This window comes from Capricornis sumatraensis, chromosome 6, assembly GCF_032405125.1.
Source record: "Capricornis sumatraensis isolate serow.1 chromosome 6, serow.2, whole genome shotgun sequence".
Classification (NCBI taxonomy): Eukaryota; Metazoa; Chordata; class Mammalia; order Artiodactyla; family Bovidae; genus Capricornis; species Capricornis sumatraensis.
The window spans coordinates 80,716,595-80,730,533 of record NC_091074.1 but is presented as its reverse complement, the minus strand read 5'-3'; the positions used below and the strand labels follow the sequence as shown (position 1 = coordinate 80,730,533).

General features: G+C 39.5%; 1 protein-coding gene across 1 annotated transcript in view; it reads right to left on the bottom strand.

The window, feature by feature from the left end:
• Positions 1 to 13,939, bottom strand: part of ADAM28 (ADAM metallopeptidase domain 28) — a 75,337-nt gene that overhangs the window by 28,498 nt on the left and 32,900 nt on the right. Inside the window, exons 11-13 of the mRNA XM_068974045.1 lie at positions 10,283 to 10,413; positions 6,778 to 6,955; positions 4,930 to 5,019 (exon numbers count right to left, since the gene is read on the bottom strand). Of these exons, the coding sequence (XP_068830146.1) occupies positions 4,930 to 5,019; positions 6,778 to 6,955; positions 10,283 to 10,413 (399 nt within the window). The remainder of the gene's footprint in view (positions 1 to 4,929; positions 5,020 to 6,777; positions 6,956 to 10,282; positions 10,414 to 13,939) is intronic.

The following is a 13,939-nucleotide window of genomic DNA, read 5'->3' as shown; positions in this document are numbered from 1 at the left end:
TCCTCTTGTGAGGTTCTTAATCCAGCTATGTTCCTGCCTAGCCCCGAGGACTCTCTCCCCTTTCACTCTTGCCTAGAAACTTTGGACCACTGGACCAAACCCCAGAAGTGATTGTCAGAAGATCCTCTGACCAATCCTGAGGAAATCTGGTACACTGATGGAAGTAGCTTTGGATGGAAAAAGAAGAGCTGGATATGAAGTAGTCTCCAATTTTGAGACCATAGAGGCTAAACCTTTGCCACCTGGTGCTTCAGCCCAATTGGCTGAGCTAATAGCCCTGACTCAAGCTCTACAGCTGGGGAAAGGGAAAAGAGTAGCCATTTACACTGACTCCAATTATGCCTTTCTGGTGCTACATGCACATGCTGCTATTTCAGGAAGAAAGAGGCCACTAGACCATACAAGGGTCCCCAATCAAATATGGTGATCAAATCCTTAGGTTCTTGGAGGCAGTCCATCAGCCTGCTGAGGTTTCAGTCTCCCATTGTAAAGGACACCAAAAAGAGAGCAGCATTACAAAACAATGACCTAATAGGTGTTGCCACCTTAGTTCCACAGACTAATTTGCCAGAAACCCCTTCATATTCTGAAAGTGAGACTCTTAAAGCAAAGAGTGAGAGCTTTCAAGAAGATCATATGGGGTGGTTCCAAAAGAAGGGACTCCTTTTCCTGCCTGGGAACCTTCAGTGGTAGTTGGTTAACTCCTTATATGCCACCACTCATTTAGGGGAGTAAGTAGAGTAAATGTCGCTCAGTCATGTCCGACTCTTTGCGACCCCATGGACTGTAGCCTACCAGGTTCCTCCATCCATGGGATTTTCCAGGCAAGAATACTGGAGTGGGTTGCCATTTCCTTCTCCAGGAGATCTTCCCAACACAGGGATTGAACTCAGGTCTCCCACGTTGTAGGCAGACGCTTTACCATCTGAGCCACCGGGGAAGTCTATTTAGGGGAGAAGGCCCTCCAAAGATTACTAGAAAGGGCCTTCAGAGGGACAGGCCTCCAAATGACTATAAGGCAAGTGGTCTCTTGTCCCACTTTCTAATTAAACAACTCCCAAGCAGCTTGAGGACCCCAACTGGCCCAGCCTGTCCAATGACATGGGACCTACCCAGGACAGGACTGGCAGATCGACTTCCCCCAGATGCCAATTTCTCAAGGGTATAAATACCTACTAGTCATGATAGATACATTCACAGGATGGATTGAAGGCTTTCCCACCCACATTGAGAAGGCTGAGGAAGTGGTTAAAAAAAACTGTTCCATGAAATCATTTCAAGATTTGGTCTGCCCAGCTCATTACAAAGTGACAATGGGACATCATTTACTTCTAAGGTCACCCAAGGGGTCTCTAAAGCATTGGGCATTACTTATTACCTTCATTGTGCCTGGAGCCCTTAGTCTTCAGGAAAAGTAGAAAGAGCCAACCAATTCTTAAAATCAATGATAAAAAAGATAACTTAGGAGACCTCCCTGGGATGGAAGGAGGCTTTACCAATATCTCTCCTCTGTACCCATATTGCCCCTAAGGAACAGGTTGGTCTTAGTCCTTATGAGATACTATATGGGAGACTTTTTGTTTAGGTCAATGACCTCTTCCTAGATCCAGAGGTTCAGACCCCCCAGTCTTAATCCATGGCCTTTGGGCAATTCCAACAAGATATACACTTGTGGGTTGTCAACCAGGACCCAAAAGATTCTAAGGACCTACCACAATATGCTCCAGTGACTCAAGTCCAAGTTAAAGTCTGGAAAGATGGGTCCCCAAAGGCTCAACTCCAGCCCAAATGGAAGAGCCCCCTATCCTGTAATACTTTCTACCCCCACAACAGTCAAGGTACCAGGACACAACTCCTGGATTTACTACTAATGAGTCAAGCTGTGGAAGAAAACAGAAGAGGACACTCAATACACCTGTAAGCCCCTAGGAGATCTCAGATAACTATTCAGGACTAAAGATGAGTGCCATTCTAATGAACACCCCCAAAATTAAGTTTCTGGGGATGAGATTTCTCAGGATAGCTCTAAAGAACCAACACAGCTTGGCAGGGGTGGTACTCCAAAATACAGAAATATCCAGAAGATGATAGATTTCCTGTTCCCTGAACAAGAAGGGACTTGAGCCATCTTGAATGAGATGTGTTGTTTCTGAGTAAATACCTCCAGCTAAGTTAAAGTCTCACAATCCTCAAGGAAAACATTCAAATCCTAAGGGATCTCAAAGAATGAGCTCAAAGAACAAGCTGGAGGGTTCTCAAAGTGGCTACAATCTCTCTTTGGGGGATCTTTCTCTTGGCAAGGGGGCAAATGGAGTTGGCTTAATGCCCCTACTGCAGAAGGCAATGGCAACCCACTCCAGTTCTCTTGCCTGGAAAATCCCATGGATGGAGGAGCCTGGTAGGCTGCCGTCCATGGGGTCACTAAGAGTCAGACACGACTGAGTGACTTCACTTTCATTTTTCACTTTCATGCATTGGCGAAGGAAATGGCAACCCACTCCATTGTTTTTGTCTGGAGAATCCCAGGGATGGGGGAACCTGGTGGGCTGCTGTCTATGGGGTTGCACAGAGTCAGACATGACTGAAGCTACTTAGCAGCAGCAGCAATGCCCCTACTAATCCCTGTTATCACCATATTGATGCTGCTTATGATTGCTCCATGTGTTATCAATTGTTTAACCCATTTTGTCTCTGCCCAGGCCAACAAGCTACAAAATGCAGTGCCAGTTCAATAAGGATAGATGAAACCACACCCAACCATGGAAAATATCACTCACCCTTAGATGGACACTGCTATAAGGACTCTGAGGCTTGAGACTAGAAAGAGGGGGAGGTCCAATGCACCTCGCATCCTAGCTCATCAGAAAGTAGCCAGAGAGAACCTGATGCCCCTATTCCCAAAGAATTCGGTATCCCATCTCTTGAGGGGGGAATGTTAGGTAGTTAGAATAGGAAAAAGGAGTCCAAAATGGCAGTGGCTAAAAAAAGAAAAGGAAAAGCCTGCAAAAATGGAACAAAAGAAAACCTGTGGACTGGAGTGAGAACTTCCTGTGAAACAAACATACCCGCTTCTTGGCTAGCCCAATTTGCATAAGGCAGGCTCAGTAGGGAGGAAACAAATGAATAAAAGGAGGAAGCCAAGACAGATTGAAGCCTCTCCTTTGGGGTCGGCCAACCCTCACGCCTTGATAGGTGTACTATCCTTTGCTTGCTGAATAAACTGAGCTGTAACAGAGCTGTAACACTGGTCAGCCATTTCAAATCCTTGTTGTGGCAAGACAGAACCGAGGAAATTACACACTCCCCTGACAGACAAGAGGAGGTTGGCAGACTACAGTCCAAAGGATGACAAAGAATCAGACACTACTGAGTGACTAAGCACAGCACACACGGCTTGTTAGAAACAAGCTAATTTTTTTTTTAATCACCCATAATCTCTAACAAATGGGACTTAATAAATACTTGCTGAATACTACTTACATTCTCCAATTTTCTTCCTTTTGGCTTCCTTTATTTCTTTCCTCTCCCTCCAAAATCAAAACAAAACAAAACCAAAAACAAACAAAAAACACCTATCCCAAACACTACCTATAACCCAGCATGCCATCTGCATATTCCTTTTTCACATGATTACCGTGCATTTAAAATGTATGCAATTCTCTGTTAAGTGAGCATGAATCAGATCCTAGACCTTAACAATCAGTCTAATTAAGAAAACAGATAAATAATCGCAATACAGAATTCTATGCCGTAGTAGAATGTAATATGCTAAACCCTTAACTGGAAGAGAAATTCAAAAAAGCCCCACAGAGAAACTGACAGAGCATCCTCATCCTAAGTCTTTTTTTCTAAGAATTTTCACCTGGAAGTGACTTCAAGGGATGAAGATAAAGGAACCCCTATATTATTCAAAATAAACTTTCCCACTAAGCCATTATTAAAATGTGAAATAAATTCATATTTTATGGCAAGACAAGAAAAATTTAAACATAAAAAAGTATCTCTGCCCTATGGCCTCCTCTCTCCCCTGAATGTGCGTTGTGTATCTGCATTAGGATGAACCAAACCTCCCCATGGGCAGAAATACCTGCTCAACCATAAAGAGCAACATCCTCCCAGCACCAACAAGACGACTCCTTAAAAATAACTTTCCTTCTTGAGCTTGTAAGGGGCCATGATGGCACTTAGATCTGGATTGTGCAAATTATCGATAATATGTTAATTAATGTATTTGTCTCAAAAAACGTACACAGCTGTGCTTTGACTCCTAATGGGGCTCACTGGTTTCCAGAGCACTGTGAGATGCTTTTCCCCAGTTACGATCCTCAATTTGACTAGAATAAAATTTTCCATTTCTTTCTTAGATTAACTGATTTATTTTTTGTTGACAAAGGGTAAATACAAAGAGTTACTGGACTTGGTCCAAGAAGATCCCAAGGCATCAGAAGAAACAGTAGGTAGGAATAACCAAAAATTGGCTTTCAGTTCAGTTCAGTTCAGTCATTCAGTCGTGTCCGACTCTTTGCGACCCCATGAATCGCAGCACGCCAAACCTCCCTGTCCATCACCAACTCCCGGAGTTCACTCAGATTCACATCCATCGAGTCAGTGATGCCTTTAGAACTGGTCATATTTGGAGTTTGCCATTTAGTGGCTACAGTATTTTGTATATTTTCTGTTCTGAGACTCTATCCTCTCAAAAACAAAATTAAATAATATCTACCTCAAAGGGCTGTCAGAGAATTAAAGAGCCCATGTTTGCAAAGTGTTCAGTGAGGACTTGAGAGATGGTAGCTAACATTATTTTGCAGACAGAAAAATATTACTTTGCCTATTTCATTTAACATAACTTCTAAAATAAGATTTTAATACAGAAAAAAAACAAAAAGCAAACATAATTATTAAGGTATAAATAAATAATAATCTTACCTGGCATTTTTCACAGCATTCTCCGAATGCACATTGAACATTTTCTTTCACTTTGCATGTTTTTGCATCACAGCAAATGTTGGTACATTCCTAAGAAATCCAGAAACAAATGTAAATGACAGATTAGCTTTTGGTCTCATTTTTGCACTATTCATAATATAATTTATTCATCACACAGACATTCCTTTGATATGGTCTGAAAATAATTCGGGTGAAAAACACAAGCTTAACATTAGAAATATTGAGTTTATCTAAATTCAACTTATGTCTTTTTTTATATATATCTTTTCTAGCTTCTCCAATCTACCAGATTAATACTGAACATGGTCTATTTTTGGTGAAATATGAAATAAAACAAAATAAAGGGATAGTTTTTGAAAATCAAATTCTTCTAACTAATGGACATAATTAGTTCAGCTAATCAGTTTTGTATCTATCCAGCAGTAAGCTTAAGCTCTAGAGCATGTACAGAAAATCTAAAAATATAGTTCTTTATTCAAGTTTGACATTTAACTCAATTCTCTGTAAGGTAATATACTTTGTCTTCTTCTCTCCTCCTTGTTTCTGGGAAATCAGACACTACACGAGGCATGGGGGAAAATCCTGCTGGGGAACCTCTCCTTGTAGCTGTTTAGATTCAGTCAAAAGGTGTGATGTATTTAGAGTCACAAATTTTTAGTGTTGAAACTGTTGACCTTATTTCAAACAAACATCATCTGGGAAAGTTTCCTTTTTCCCACAGAAAAGATAAATGTGTAATCCTATTTTGAAGTTAGGCTTCTCAGGTGGTGCAGTAATAAAGAATCCATCTGCCAGTGCAGGAGACACAGGAGACAGAGTTGTATCCCTGGGTTGGGAAGATCCCTTGGAGGAGGAAATAGCAACTCATTCCAGTATCTTTGCCTGGAAAATCCCACGGACAGAGGAGCCTGGTGGGCTACAGCCCATGGGGTTGAAGAGTTGGACACTGAGCAAGCATGCACAGTTTTCAAGTTACTGAAAGGCTCACACCCTAAGGGCTTGGCCTGGTACTCACTTGAATGTTAATAAGATAGGGGCAAAGGTCTCATTCAGAGTCCTGGCTGCCCTGTCAAGAGGGTGGGACCAAGCCAGGCACTTTGAACGATAACAATTTCTGAGTCCCAAAGCAGTAAGAAATGATTGAATCCCAGGGCAGGGAGGCTCCAGGGTTGCTAAAACAAACACACCTAACACCTGAATCCAGATTTTGGGTCCTCCATTTACCAGCCCAATGACCCTAAGCAAGCTATTTCCACTCTCTGAGATCTAGCATAGGGCTGGGTCTAAAGTAACTGCCTAGTTAAGTCTTAGGCACTTAAGAAACATGAGGTATTTCTCCCCAAAAAGGAGGGTTGAGAACATGAAGTCCAAGCTGGTGGGTGGAATTTATAAAACAGAAGATGGGGAAGGAATCTTGAGAAGGAAATAAGAAAGATCTTAAGCAATTCAGCGTTTTCTTGTGAGAAAGGTTGACCTGACCACTGTCTACAAACACAAATCTACAAAATTACAGGAAACACAAGGTTCATTTGGGTTTCCCAGGTGGGGCCAGTGGTAAAGGACAGGCTGCCAGCGCAGGAGATGTAAGAGACTCCTGTTCAATCCCTGGATGGGGAAGATCCCCTGGAGGAGGGCATGGCAATCCACTCCAGTATTCTTGCATGGAGAGTCCTATGGACAGAGACATATGGCAGGCTACAGTCCATGGGGTCCCAAAGACTCAGACATTACTGAAGCGACTTAGCATGCACACATATGTTCTTTTACAGTTCATCTCTTAAGCAATTGAAAAACAAACTAGATCATTTTAAAAAGAGTTGATGGTACCTCAGGGGTCCCACAATCACAGTCTTCTCCCATTTCTACCAACTGGTTCCCACAGATTGGGGTGGATATGATATCTGTAGGCAGTGGAACATTAAAGAGGCAATTGGATAATTTATCTTCAAAGAATTTTTCAAAGCTGGCCCGGCTGCAGGAACTGAAGGCTGTAGGTATATTTTTGCTGTAAAGGTAAGGAAAGAGAAAACAATACAATCACACTGAGTAGATAGGGAGAACCATCAGATGCTGAGTGTGATATACTCAAAATATAACCCAAAAGAGTGAATGAAATCCACTCAGAAGCTGCTAAATCATGAGCTCATTTCTTTGTGCCTGAATTAGCTCACCTGGGCAAGTAGAAACACCTCCAGCTTAATGAGCAAGTATGGCCACATCTCAAAATAGAGCATCCAGGCTGCTGTTTAATAAACTGAAAATTCTTCTGATTTATTCTGATAATCTCATTCATTCAGCCTTAGGTCATTTTGGTTGAGAAACACTAAAGGCACTAAAATTATGTTTACTTATATGTTTAAGAATTCACTTTCCTTCAGAGGAAGTTAAATTGATAGCCTCTTTTCATTCCACAAATAAGGATGAGGTTTAAAAAGGCAGTGGTGGGAAGAGAGGAGGGAAGGAATGGGGGTTATAGAATGGACAAACAACAAGGTCTTACTGTGTGGCACAGGAAACTATATTCAATATTCTGTGACAAACCATAATGGAAAAGAATATGAAAAATAATATATATATATACATATGTATATACATATATATATATGAGTCACTTTGCTGTACAGAAGAATACAGCATTGTAAATCAACTGTACTTAAATAAAAATTTTTAAAAAAATTTTTAATAAAAATGCAGTGATATCTGGAAGAGATAGCATAAGATATGTAACTGGCCTGCAAGTCATATTCTATTTTGCGGAAGAGCATGGGAGACTTAACTTTAGCCTATGTGAACTGAGAGAGGGAAATACAAGAGAAAATGAACACATCAAAGGAACTGTGGGGTTTTTAAAGATAAAATTCCAGAGCAGTTTTGCCTCAGATGAGGCAGGAGTATGTAATCTCTTTTTAAAGACTTTCTCTTCATCTTCCTGTGAGAACATTCTTTTTTAAAAAAAATTTCTGTTAGAGTATGGTTGATGCATAATGCTGTGCTAGTTTCAGGTATACAGATACAAAGTGAATCAGTTATATATATAAGTCCATTCTTTTTAAGATTCTATTCCCATATAGGCCATTACAAAATACTGAGTAGAGTTCCCTGTGCTATACAGTAGGTCCTTACTAGATATCTATTTTATTATAGTAGAGTGTATATGTCAATCTCAATCTCCCAATATATTCCCCACCTAAACCCCTGGCAACATAAGGTTGTTTTCTACATCTGTAACTTTATTTCTGTTTTATAGATAAGTTCATTTATACCTTATTTTTAGATTCCACGTATAAGTGATATCATATATTTGTCTTTGACTTCACTCAATATGACAATCTCTAGATCCCTCTATGTTACTGTAAATGCCATTATTTCATTCTTTTTATGATTAAGTAATATTTCATATGAACCACATCTTCTTTATCCATTCCTCTGTCAATGAACATTCAAGTTGCTTCCATATCCTTGCTATTGTAAATTATGCTGCAATAAACATTAGGGTGCGTGTATCTTTCTGAATTATGTTTTTCTCAATATAGATACCCAAGAGAGGGATTGCTGGATGGTATGGTAGCTCTAATTTTATTGTTTTAAGGAACCTTCATACTGTTCTCCATAGTGACTGCACCAATTTATGTTCCCACCAACAGTGTAGGAGGGTTCCGTTTTCTCCACACTCTCTCCAGCATTTACTGTTTGTAATTATTTTTTTTAATAAATGTATTCTTTTTATAATTATTTTACTTATTTACTTTTGGTTGTGTTGTGTCTTCGTTGCTGGACGCAGATTTTGTCTAGTTATGGCATGTGGGAGCTACTCTTTATTGCTGTGGCTTATCTTGCTGTGGAGCGCAGTCTCTAGGTGCACAGGCTTCAGTAGCTGCGGCTTGCAGGCTCTAGAGGGGCTTAATATTTGTGGCGCACGGGCTTACTTGCTCCATAGCATATGGGATCTTTCTGGACCAGTGACGGAACTGCTGTTGCCTGCATTGCAAAGCAGACTTCTAGCCACTGAACCACCAGGGAAGCCCTATTTGCAGATTTTTTTTGACTTTCCCTGGTGGCTCAGATAGTAAAGCATCTGTCTACAATGTGGGAGACCTGGGTTCAATCCCTGGGTCAGGAAGATTCCCTGGAGAAGGGAATGGCAACCCACTCCAGTACTCTTGCCTAGAAAATCCCATGGATGGAGGAGCCTTGTGCAGGCTACTGTCCATGGGGTCACAAAGAGTTGGATATGACTGAGCGACTTCACTTTATCCTGAGCAGTGTGAGGTGATACCGCATTGTAGTTTTGATTTGCCTTTCTCTGATAATGAGTGAGTCGAGCACCTTCCCATGTGCTTTTTAGCTGTCTGTATGTCTTCTTTGGAAAAATATATATTTAGATCTTCTGCCCATTTTTTGATTGGATTGTCTGTTTTTTAAAATATTGAGCTACATGAGTGGTTTTTTGAAGGTTAATCCCTTGTCAGTTGTTTCATTTGCAAATATTTTTTTTCCCATTCCGAGGGTTGTCTTTTCATTCTATGGTTTCCTTTGCTGTGCAAAAGCTTCTAAGTTTAATTAGATCCCATTTGTTTATTTTTGTTTTTATTTTCAATCCTCTAGGAGGTGGATAGAAAAAGATCCTGCTGTGTTATGTCAGGAGTGTTCTACCTATATTTTCCTCTATGAGTTTTATAGTATTGCACCTTACATATAGGTCTTTAGTCCAGTTTGAGTTTACTTTTGTGTATGGTGTTAGTAAGTGTTCTAATTTCCTCTTCTTTAATTAGATTTTTCTTCTAAAACTTTTCCCTCATGAGCAATCAATCTGAATTCATTGAAACTGTGGTAAATGCTAATGATCTTCTGAACCCAGATCTTGTGCACCTAAGATGAAGATAGAGTGACATGTCACTCCAAGAGCAAAGAGACAATATCTTTAAACTATGTCTCAGTTAATGAAAAACATTACATGATATATATAGTACCGTGTGATGGTATGGGGCTTCCTTGATGGCTCAGATGGTAAAGAGTTTGCCTGCAATGCAGGAGACCTGGGTTCGATACCTGGCTCGGGAAGACCCTCTGGAGACGGAAATGCCATTCATTCCAGTATTTTTGCCTGGAGAATTCCAAGGACAGAGGAGCCTGGTGGGCTACAGTCCTTGGCATCACAAAGAGTGTGACGGTATAGGTAGACTGGTATAGACCCACAACCATGATCATGTCCTGATGCTGCTATTTAATAATTTGAAAGTTTGAACAGGTTGCTGAAGATGACAGAAAAGAATAGCATAGCCCAGAGTGAACCCAAAACAAGAATAAGTATCATCTTCCCAGAAAGGCTTACCTTAATGATCCGTCCATCACACATTCTATAGAAGGGCACTTGCAATTGTAGTTGTCATGAAACATTCCGAAGTTATGGCCCATTTCATGGGCCATGGTTCCTGCAACCTGAAGTGCATCGTCACTGTGATCCTGAGGATAAGAATAGAGAGACAGATCCTCTGGTTTGCAAACTGAATTATCATTAAAATAATTAAATATTTTTAATTAAATATTTTTAAATATTTTTACTGTAGCCAAGTGGAGTAGAGAGTCTGATTTTAGCTTCAGCCTCCTCACCTTGTCAACGTGGTCTACTGGAGAAGGAAATGACAAACCGCTTGAATATTCTTGCCTTGAGAACCCCATGAACAGTATGAAAAGGCAAAAGATATGATGCCAGAAGATGAGCCCCCCACCTCATCTTCTGTAGGTGTCCAATATGCTACTGGGGAAGAGCAGAGAAATAGCTCCAGAAAGAGTGAAGAGGCTGGGCCAAAGCGGAAATGCATTGTGCATTTGTGCAGATGCAGTTGTGCATGCATCTGGTGGTGAAAGTGAAGTCCAATGCTGTAAAGAACAAAATTGCATAGGAGGTCCAGGAATCAAGATAAACTGGAAGTGGTCAAACAGGAGATGACAGAATGAACATCAACATTTTAGGAATCAGTGAGCTTAATTGGATGGGAATAGGCAAATTTAATTCAGATGATCATTATATCTACTCCTGTGGATGAGAATCCTTTAGAAGAATGGAGTAGCCTTCACAGTCAACAAAAGAGTCCAAAATGCAGTACAAGTGCAGCCTCAAAAAATGACAGAATGATCTTGGTTCATTTCCAAGGCAAACCATTCAGCATCACAGTAATCCAAGTCTATGCCCCTAATGCCAAAGAAACTGATGTTGAATGGTTCTATGAAGACCTACAAGACCTTTTAGAACTAACACCAAAAAAAGATGTCTTTTTCATCATAGGGGATTGGAATACAAAAATAGGAAGTCAAGAGATACCTGGAGTAACAGGAAAGTTTGGTCTTGAAGTACAAAATGAAGCAGTGTGTGTGTATGTGTGTGTGTCTGTGTGTGTGAGTTGCTCAGTCATGTCTGACTCTGCAACCCTATGGACTGTAGCCTGCTAGGCTCCTCTGTCCAAGGGATTCTCCAGGCAAGAGTATTGGAATGGATTGCCATTTCCTTCTCCAAAATGAAGCAGAGCAAAGGCTAATAGAGTTTGCCAAGAGAATGCACTGGTCATAGAATACCCTCTGCCAACAACACAAGAGATGACTCTACTCATCAGATAGTGGAATACGAGAATCAGATTCATTATATTATTTGCAGACAAAGATGGAGAGGCTCTACACAGTCAGAAAAAATGGGACCTGGAGCTGACTGTGACTCAGATCATGAGCTCCTTATTGCAAAATTCAGACTTAAGTTGAAGAAAGTAGGGAAAACCACTAAGCCATTCAGATATGACCTAAATCAAATTCCTTATGATTATACAATGGATATGCAAATAGATTCAAGGGGTTAGATCTGATAGAGTGCCTGAAGAACTATGGACAGGGGTTCATAACATTGTACAGGAGGCAGTGATCAAAACCATCCCAAAGAAAAAGAAATGCAAGAAGCAAAATGGTTGCCTGAGGAAGCCTTACAAATAGCTGAAAAAAGAAGAGAAGTGAAAGGCAAAGGAGAAAGGGAAAGATATACCCTAATGACTGTAGAGTTCCAGAGAATAGCAAGGAGAGATAATAAAGCCTTCTTAAGTGAACAATGCAAGGAAATAGAGGAAAAATAGAGGGAAGCCTGGTGTGCTGCAGTCCTTAGGATTGCAAAAAGTCAGACTGAACTGAGTGACTGAACAATAGCAACAACAAAGGTAAAACAGATAAGCAGAGATGTATAATAAATCCAAGCAACCATTAAAAAGAAAAATCAACAAAAATCTAATAATGGAGGTAAATGAAATTATTTTTTGAATACTCAATTCTAAAAAGGCAGAAAAAATAGGAGAGATGGTATAGGAAACATCTAGCAAGATGACAGATCTTAGTTCAACAATATCAGTAATGTATTACATATAAATTACTTAAGCATACAATGTAAAATGCATGTTGTCAGACAAGATTAAAAAAAAAACCCAGGTGTACACTGTCTAGGATAAATCTTCTTTAAATGGAAAGAAGTCCATATGTTAAAAATTAAAGGAAGGAAAACGTTGTATCAAGTAAACCATCCACAAAGTATTATAATCATATTGGATAAGGTAGATTTTACAACAGGAATAATTCAGGAAAAAGAGGAACATTCTATGATAAATGGATCAAATCTAAATTGACCTGAATATCTAAATAATACTTGAGTCCAAAAAGAAATCAAAATGAAGATTATAAAAAATATTAACTTAATAAAAATGAAAACACACATATCCAAATATCTCAGATGCAGCTAAAACAGTGCATAGTAAGAAATTAATAGCATTAAATGATCATATTTGAAAAGAAGAAAAGTCTCAAGTTCATGATTTAAAGTTCTTCCTTACTTAACTAAAAAAGAACAAATTAAATACAGAGAAAGCAAGAAAAGAATCAATAGTCAAGACAAGAATGGAAATCAATGAAATAGAAACCAGGAAAACCATAGGAGCATTAGTAAAGCTAAAACTGATTCTCTGAGATCAATAAAATTGATATACCCTAGCCAAACTGATCATGGGGAAACCCTCCCCCACTCCACACACACACAGATTACTAATATCATGAATGACAGAGGGGAAATCACTATATATTCTACATATATTAAAAAGATAGTAAGGAAATATCATCAACAAATTTATGCCAACTTAAATTAAATGGACAACTTTCCTTGAAACACAAACTACCATGGCTTACTTAAGAAGAGATAAATAACCTGAATAGCTCTGTATCTATTGAAGAATTGATTGCATGCTTAAAAACCTTGCAACAAAAAATATCTGGCCTGTATGGTTTTACTAGTGAATTGTACTGAACATTTTACTATGTTATACTACCGATTTGGGGCTTCCCTGGTGCTTAGTGGTAAAGAATCTGCCTGCCAATGCAAGAGATGTAAGAGATGTAGGTTTGATCCCTGGGTCGGGAACATCCCCCAGAGGAGGAAATGGCAACCCTCTCCATTATTCTTGCCTGGGAAATCCCATGGACAAAGAAGCCTGGTAGGCTATAGTCTATGGTGTGGCAAAACAGTCAGACACGACTTAGCAACTAAACAACAACAATACTGATTTTACTCAAATATTCTAGAAACAAACCTGATTTTATTCAAATATTCAATAAAATTGAAAACTGCACATCACTGTATATGGTCAAATTTATACTGATATTTGCCCTGAGAGCAAAACCTGAAAAATACATATTATAGGAAAAGACAACTACAGACTAATATCCCGAATATAGACGCAAAAATCCTCATGATATGTTAACATGTTGAATTTAGCAATATATACAAGATATAATACATTATGACCATGCCAGGTTTATGGTGAATGTGCAAGATTGAGTCAATATTTGAAATTCAATCAATGTTATTTTCCACATCAACAGATTAAAGGAGAAAAACAATATTTTCTCCATAGATTCAGCACAACAGCCCTTGACAGACTTGAACTGTAGAACCAGCAATTTTATCTTT